The 9,000-nt window shown below is 37.2% G+C and overlaps 1 protein-coding gene across 1 annotated transcript; it reads right to left on the bottom strand.

Moving 5' to 3' along the window:
* Window positions 1-1,557: 1,557 nt before the first annotated feature.
* pex2 (peroxisomal biogenesis factor 2) lies at window positions 1,558-7,206 on the bottom strand. The gene is made up of 2 exons (XM_039667060.2): window positions 7,072-7,206; window positions 1,558-2,700 (listed from the first exon to the last, which is right to left on the bottom strand). Exons 1-2 carry the CDS (start codon window positions 7,073-7,075, stop codon window positions 1,766-1,768), a joined length of 939 nt encoding a protein of 312 aa, XP_039522994.2. The 5' UTR covers window positions 7,076-7,206; the 3' UTR covers window positions 1,558-1,765.
* Between the last annotated feature and the right edge of the window lie 1,794 nt (window positions 7,207-9,000).

Genomic DNA, 9,000 nt, shown 5'->3' with positions numbered 1-9,000 from the left:
TTGCCAAATTAAATGGTGTCAAAGCCTGCGGATTTTATTGTTGATTGGAGATAGTGCAACCCTGAGAGTAAATGAGATTTGGAGAAGCTAAAGTGCAAAATGAGGGCCGACTTTAGATGTGTTACAAGGATTTTTTTTTTTTTGCATTTCTTTGCAAAACTTTGTAAAATAAGCTATATATACAGTGTATATATATATATATATATATATATATACACACACACACACATAAAAAGTAGGGCTGTGCAATGATTAATCGCATCCAATTATATTTAAGAAATATTTGCATGTATATGCTGTATATATATTTATGCATAATATATATCATATATACATTATATAACACGTTTTTCTTAAATGTATACATGTACATGTGTGTTTATATATACTAAATAATTTTATACAGTAAACACACAAATAATATGTACACAAACGTTTATTTTGGATCCGATTAATCGTTGCATGGCCCTAATTTTTTTAATATTTATAATATAGTGTATATATGATCTTGCTTGGAAAAATATCTATATAAAGCAACTATATTATTAGTTTAACAAAAAGCAAATGTAAAAATCTAATCGCATTTGTTGCAACTGCATCAATATACAATACAATAATCTATCATGTCTGGTATGAAGTGTTTTACGAGATTATATTTGGATGCTTTTGAAGTCATTAAACAAATGTATTTTGAAGGACAGATTTTCCTTGGACTCGATCTATGTGAAAAACACCAGAACCATATGTTGTGTATATTGCAAATTGGCAACCGTTACTGAACATTTCCAGAACAGTGGCGGCAAATTCCTTTAATCCTCTGAAACAAAACAAAGGATATAAACATTCGTTGTTGCACATTAAACATCTTTTTAACATTGCTAACCCAGTGCACAAGGAAACGTGGATAGTTCTGCTCATAGTGAGAGCTGTACTTCTTGGTGGTCCTGTGTGTTCGTATATACGCATAATAATGTCAATGAACCCACATGAGGGCACACCGGTGTGCCATGTCCCAAATTTTAATTCTTTGTCACAGCAAACTTGAGAGCAGCGATTTACAAAAAAAATCTTGCAAACCACTAGACCCCTTGTGCCCAGAGAAGTGACTGATTGCCTTCACAATGGGCAATTAAGGCAATGTGGTCTGAGGGGGAAAGTGCGAGTTTCCAGCAGGTCTGAGTCCATTTGGATGTGTTTTGGCCTGAGGCATGGCTCACTGGAGAAAGTTAACAGCTGAATAAATACCCATCTTTGCAGTCATTATTAGGCTTAAAGCATAATATGCCCGAAAACTCGCATCGGTTCTACTCTGGTTTGTTACAGTTTACTGGCGTATTAAGAAGGGCCTTGGAGATTATGACGGGAAGTCTGTCAATCTGCATCCAAGTCAACTACCCCCTGGTGTTATCATGGCCTCTCCTTGATCTTTGCAAATTTCTCTCTTCATAGGGGATGAGGGGAATTGGATCGTGCAGGCAGTTGAGCAAAGGCTTGTTTTGATGTTTATTCATTTGCTCGACGCTCAATCCAAGAATGCAGAAAAGTGGACCTCTGATACACAATCTCTATCAAACTTTAATGAGGCTGAATAAATTAGACACAAATGATGTTGTTTTAGAATTTTACATCAAGTTTGTCTCTTTGTACAAAATTCTGCATGATTCATGGCAACAAATTCTCTCGTTTCAAAGCCATATGCTTTCATCAACCAATCTCTGTGATAAACTCAAACTGCAGTCTGTGTATCCCAAGTTAATCAGCAGTCTCAACTCTGATGCAGCTCCGTTCCTATGTGAATCCTGACTGGCTCTATAGTTCCCACCTTGGTGGCACATTTGGGGCAGGTAAAGCTGACATCAGCGATCGCGTGGCTCTTGAGGCAGTAGTAGCAGAACACGTGGTTGCAGCCGATGGAATGGGGCATCGTGGGCCACTCCCCGCAGACCGCGCACTCTGTGCAGTAAGTGTCATCCAGACCCTTCGTTCCCCTCAGGTCATTCAGAGGGGAGAACAGGGCGTTGACACTGGCCTTCAGCTTCCACACATTTACGAGAGGCAGCAGGAAGATGAGGAACTCTGCAAAGCCGTGCCACAACAGCTCCCGGTTCAAGAACTGGAAGTTGATGTCTCGTGGGCCCTGGGGTCGACTGAAGACGGGCTGCACTCCCAGCAACCTTTCGGTAAGGGTCGGACAGGTTCCTCTTTGGAGGAAAAGCAGGAAGTTGACCAGGCTGGCCACTTTGGCGAGGCCCGTCAAGATGGTGAGTATCTTGCGGGCCTTGCGTGCATTGGACTCTGCAGGGTGGTTGAGGAACAAGCTATTGGAGCGTTCCCTCAACCACTTTTCACCAACCGTCAGCAGGGCGAACCAAAACTTCTGTGGTCGGCTCATGGGCCGGTACTTCTCCCCCGGGATCAGAGTGTTCTTATACCGGATGTTGAGCAGTGACTGGCCCACGGTGGCGCTGTTGGAGTAGACCGTGAACCTCCACAGGAGGAGCTGGAGAAGGGCCTTGAGTTCTGGTTCCACGGGGGTTAAAAGCCCAGGCTTGAAATGCTGGAAACATTGGGTGAACTGTGACCAAACAAGCTGTTCCAGTGCACCATCCAGTTCAAAAGCATCCAGCTGACTGATTCTTAAAACCCGAGATAAAGGGCTTGGGCTGGCCTTGGCGAAAGGCTTGTCACCTCCAGCTCCAGCTACAAGCAGAAGAAGCAAATGGTTATGCATTTTTGCATTTGAGTTGAAATCACTTTTCACATGTAAAACCCATCCTAAATTCCCTTTTAGCTGCGCAGGGCAGAGGCACAGGAGGTCTTACGCTGTTCCCTCTCGAGATTCAGTCCGAGGACAAATCACATCACAGGAGATTATCCCAACAGCACAGGCTTGGAAAGGCAGTAAACATCCGCTATGTGGAACTACTTTACTTTGACGGCTTTTTATAAGAGATCTAAGAACTGTGACGTTTGGCAATTTTTCATGGAATGCGTTTGTATCGGGCTGAGTTTATCTCTTTAAACGCAATGGTAAAGAAATGAGAGCCAGGAGCTGTGGTGACCACCTCTTAGCTTGGGACTGGATTTGGACAATATCTGCAATAAATTGGCTTATAAAAATTGTTGAAAACATGTCAAACTCTTTTTTTTTTCCATCAGTGCCTAAAACCTTCACCCGTTTAGGAATGAAACTGAAATGGAAAATAAATAAAAAAAGATGCAAGATGTTCATGAATCATTTGAAAAATTATCTGCTTTAAACAGATGTTGGAAACTGTAGTTATGTTTATTGTATCATATAAAAAAAACTTCCACTTTTGCGCAACTGATTATGTTTCAAATGCGTCTACTGTAGGTTTACAGACCAGCTCAACAGTTTCTCAGTGAAAAAAACCTTCACTCGGCCAGGTGAGACAAATCATTGCGGCAGGCCACTCTGGGGATACCGCTTTTCCATGTTCTCGTCATAGGCTTTTATTGAGCAGTTTACAAGTTATGAATGAATATGTTTTATTTGAGAACATAATATTGACAGCAACCTATCAATAGTAATGTGACTATTGTCAAGGGCCTGTCAATAGTAATGTAATTATGATTTAGAGGATCACATAGATGTTAGCTCGGGCAAGTAACATCTCTTATAGGACTGCTATCAATATCAGGATTACTATTGACATGTTCTCTCAAGACTCACAGTACTTGCCAAATATATAACAACTAGACACTTTTGTCAATGTGCACTGCCTATAAAAATTAAGCATTTGAATGTACAGGGCTTTAACCGGAGAGCTGAAAATCTATGCTTCTTATGTAATCGGCCAAATTCCTAATCAATGGCTGTGTTTACCTCCGTTGTAATCAGAAGACCTGGCCTACATGGAGCGCAGTGATTCATACACGTTTACAGTGCAATAGAAAAAAAAAAAGCATCCGTGACAAATAGCCAATGAGAACGAGGCATAACTAAAACAATATCAGTCTGAATGAACAATAGGACACAATAAGTAAACTGATTTTCTCATTAGTTATATATTATAGTCAATGTTATTTATGACCCGCAATCAACCCTACTCCGACAAAGGAGTCAAATTTTCTAGGAAATGGAGCCCATCTTCGGGCTGCAAAATGGATGGAGAACACGCATATAAGGTTATATCAGCCAAGTCAAGGTCCTGACAAGCATCCTTAAATGACAAATGCCTGACACCGGCACGGGCTATAAAACATGTTCTCCTGAGGCAGCCCACTGGAGGCTCAGGCCTGCAGTTCTGCAACTGATAAGCTGGGTCACAGAGTCACCTTGGGCTTAGTATTACAAAGCGGTAGGCCATGAGATTCCTGCAGCGACTGGACAATTTGGAATCTGAAGGTTTTTTTATGAGGCCTGTGGTTACTTGACCTTGCTTTTGGCATTCTGTCTGCAAGTCAGAGAATTAACAAAAAGCAACACACTTTACTTTACTTTATATTATATTATTGTCTGTAAGATTTTTTTCTTTATGTTTTTGAAAGAAGTCTCTTGTACTCACCAAAGCTGCATTTATTTGATCAAAATATAGTAAAAACTGTAATATTGTGAAATGGTATTACAATTTTACAATCTGTTTTTATTTTATTTCCTGTGATGGCAAAGCTAAATTTCAGATAATCTCCAGTTTTTAGTCACATTCAGAAATCTTTTTATTATTCTGAATTAGAGCTCAAAAACATTTTTTTTTAATCAATGTTTAAAACCGTTTTGCTGCTAAATATTTTTTGTGGAAACCAAGATAAAATAATTCATACACTTTCTTTTAATTTGAACAATATTTATTTGAAATAGAATTCTTTTGTCGCATTATCAATGTCTTTTTAGTTTTTACTTTTGATCAATTTAAAGCATTTTTGCTTAGTAAACATATTCGTTTATTTACAAAAATCTTACAGACCACAAACTTTTGCTTGGAAATGTACATATATTTGATGATATGTATACATACACTGTACATAATCATATAATATTTCAGTGCCTTTTTAAAATTTTTATTATCCTTCACTTTACGTTTGAACTTGCAAAAAGTTATTGGCACAGTGGATTTCCAGTGGCAGATGAGGTGTCACTCTTAAACCTTCGCTTTCTTTATATAATCATTTGCGCGATTAAGGTCACAGAGCTCTGGCGCCATTTTCAGCTGGCAGAAAAATTAGCCAGTCTCCTTGTTTAGCATTCAACTTTTAACTCTGTCCCAGAAGTATCCGTTTTATTATGACCACTGATGGGTATGTCAGTTTCTGAATATTAAAGGTGATGTCATCCTGAAATGGGATTACAGGACTGCTAAAATACCCATCCTGTGACTGTTCTAATTGTTCTACGTCTGTATCATAAAATATGAATGTCTGCAAAAGCACTTGGGGTTCAAGGTCTGGTCCTAATGCCTCATCAGACTGACCCATTTCTCTAATTACCAATGCATCGCAAGAGCCACAATCTAACACAACTTATTGTCTAAGAAATGCCTTTTAAAGCAGCTATAGGTCTGACGCACAGATTTGCTTTAGCTAAATCTTGTTTGCACAGAATGTAAATTATTTAAAAGAAATAATTGACTTTGTGAGCATGAAGGTGGAAGATTTAAAGTTTTAAGTATAGAGTTAGGCAGAAAAAAAAGCTTAAAAACTCATGAAACATTTAAAGGCTGAGGCAGCAGGAACAACTGAAGAGAACAGTTAATAAATGAGAAAATTGTGAAGATGCATATTATGGTGTACAGAGGGCAGTCAGGCTTTGATGATATTTGCTTCAATACATTTATCCTGAAAATGTTCATCAACTTTATGATATGATGTATTTGCATAATTTTTTAACATTAGAAGAAGCTTCCATATTACTTGACACCACATCATAAAACCCATCCTCAAAATCATGTTTATGTACGAGAATTGTTTTTCTTCTCACCCTCATCCAGATTTGGCTTAGCATGGTCATGTAATGTAATATTAAAAGCCTCCCTGTTTATATGGAAGCAGCAATATGGAAAACATTTTACCCACAAATGAAAGAAAGACTAAAGCTTGGTTGCAAACACATCTGAAAAACAACCCAACAATAGTCTGCATTTTAAAACTTAATCCATTTAAATGCAACACTGGAACAAATCTATAGGCAACCTTTTGACCTGGGCTGAGATCATACTGCAGTCTGACTTTAACCCCATTCATTATGTTAAGTGTGCTATGGGCCACTTACAGCTCAATCAAATCCACAGCAATCAGCTGTAATTCTGTGCATGACGACATGTCTGATCACATTAAAATTTCACACAAAACTTGTATGAGAACCATCATTTCATATTATACACTCTAGTTATTGTTATTACTAAATTTCTTCATTTAAATCTCATTTAAATGTAGTTGATTAATTATTATTATTATCCACGACAGTGGTGCCAAGTAACCATTACCGGTTTGTTAGGTTACCTTGATAACTGAAAATGGAAACTGCAAATAATATAAACTCAACAAGATAATGTCTAAGTGCGCAAATAGTCCTGAGTGGATCATATTGGTGAAATGCACAAACTAATTAACTCCCCAGTCTGACATCAGCACATCTGGTCTAGTCCCAAATATAAATTTAATGGAAATTACTAGAAACACGACATGATCTGTGGTGTTTGAGGATTTAATGAATAATGATCTACAAAAGTAACTATTAATTATAACATCAGAATCACAGTTTGTCATATTAAATATAGAAATGTTGTTAATGTATTATTATTATTATTATGGTAGTAGTAGTAACGTTAGATGTTGTTGTTATAGAGCCATTTCAAATGCTTAAATCATAAATGTGATGCAACTTGGTTAAGTACGTCAACATAACACTAAAATAGTATAGTATCGGTTGTTTTGTCGACCTTAATGCATGTATTATGCATTGATAACACGCACAAATCTAATATTAGACAAACATGAGAGGAAACTATGCCCTGTTCTTTACCAAACTCAATGCAACTTAATGTAAAATGTGTTGTCACAATGTCAGGTTAAGTGAGATTTGACTAGAGCAAATAAATTTAGTATAATTACCCATGATAAAACTGACAGTCTACTGTCGGACTTGGGACTGAGAGGCGCTTTTCTTCCTTCTTTTCCGGGTTATCTCATATAACCCCTCCTTGAAGCACATGAGCCAATTGCAAATTGCATTTTCTCTGCACCCTTGATCACATGCATCCAATCGTAATATCTGATTGAGCGAGGCAAACATGAATCGCGTCGTGCTATGCATGTAGCAGAGGCGTAGCTTCATGCAAGTCTTTATGCGTTTGCAGCTGACAATAACCTATCCAATCAAAATCCATAGCGTTGGTCTACGCTACAGTTTGTTTTAACCAATCGCTATCAAGCAGGGGCGGGCTCTGATGAGCAGCAGGCATTCGGGCACGCAGCGACTGTTTACAACTGAACAGAGGGGGAGGAAGCGAATAAATGAGCATTCGTACGCCATAATAACAAGGATTTACATCAATGTATAGCATTTGCTTTAGTTTTTACGTTATATTTTGTTTGGGAAAACATCGTAATAACTGGTTTGTTAAATGCTCTCCCCGCACGATTTTTTTTTATTTTTCGAAATATGAACAGCAAAGAGGGGACGTCTATTTTCTATTCACTAAAATCTGCCAATTTTTTTGTTATTTGGAAAGTGTGTGCATATATATATATATATTAGAGAGAGGGAGAGAGAGCATAAATAATATAGCATATTTACATAAAAAATAACTTAATAACTAATATACATTGCTACTATACAAGACTAATCGATTATTTTTTAGTAGGTTATAACGCATTAAAACATATTTAACGCAAATAATGCAACATCCCTAGTTTTTTTTTTTTTTCCATCCATACAATCCAACTCTGAGTGATTATTATTTATTTTTTTCAGACTGTAAAAAAAAAGTTTGTCTTGGTAATGGGCATGACAATGTTGACAGGTCTATTTTTGCTCTTGGCGGAATAGATCTTGGTCTTGGCGAAAAACAAGAGAGTTTTCACACTTATAATATGCATATATTATAATATGTAATATTATACACTCTTATAATATGTCACAAGGTGTAGGTTTTCATGAAGATAAATATTCATTTTAAACACCTTGTGGATTCTTCAACCATTATGGGTTCACATAATTGTTGAAAGTTTGCTGGTATGTTCAGATTCAACAATTCATAGCTTCACAAATGTTATACTTGTATGTGCAGAAATTAGTGACAGCTAGCCATTTTCCACAAGTGACAGATCATGTTCACATTAAGATTACTTATCATTTCTGCTATTACAGGGACAACATGATCTGTAACTAGGAGAACATTTGCATTACCTTCCTAACTGCTATTTAGTATGTGCGCCACTAATAGATATTTTAATAATTCATCAGTATGTATTGTAAATTATTCACCTCCCTGTATGGTCATTGATGTCACTGAAACTAAAGCCATTCTCCCTGACAGAGGTGCGATTAATTTAGGTTAAATGTTGGTGGTTTATAAATTATGCCTTTTTCCAACGACTCACACAACAAATAACATGCATTCGACTAATAAGTCAATATTAGCAGTTATTACTTCAAATTACCTCTAAAATGCAAGGAAAAACACACGCTTCTCCGTTTACAGAGGAGTTTGTTAGCTCGACCACATAATAGTGATGCATATGAATTAAATTTCTATTCGTCTATGTTTTCAAGAATCAGCAGAATTAGATTGAAGACTGCATCTCTGCTGTCCCAGAGGCATATTATGCTGTTGTCTCTTGACTGCAACCATTGTTCTAATGTACATAATTGGCAATTGAATAGATTCAGAGCATTAAAAGCTGCTTATTTGCCTCATACGAAGTAAAGAATGCTTCAAACCCAGTAATATGAACTCCAAATGCACTGATTGAATGGTTGCAATATATAACCAGATTTATTATCCCATTTTGTAGGTTTGTAATTGTTTTAAAGTAATG

The sequence above is a fragment of the Pimephales promelas genome, chromosome 22 (assembly GCF_988280905.1).
Source record: "Pimephales promelas chromosome 22, fPimPro1.hap1.1, whole genome shotgun sequence".
In the NCBI taxonomy this organism is placed as follows: domain Eukaryota; kingdom Metazoa; phylum Chordata; class Actinopteri; order Cypriniformes; family Leuciscidae; genus Pimephales; species Pimephales promelas.
Note: the sequence above shows the minus strand (reverse complement) of the source record. Positions and strands in the feature narration are given on the sequence as shown.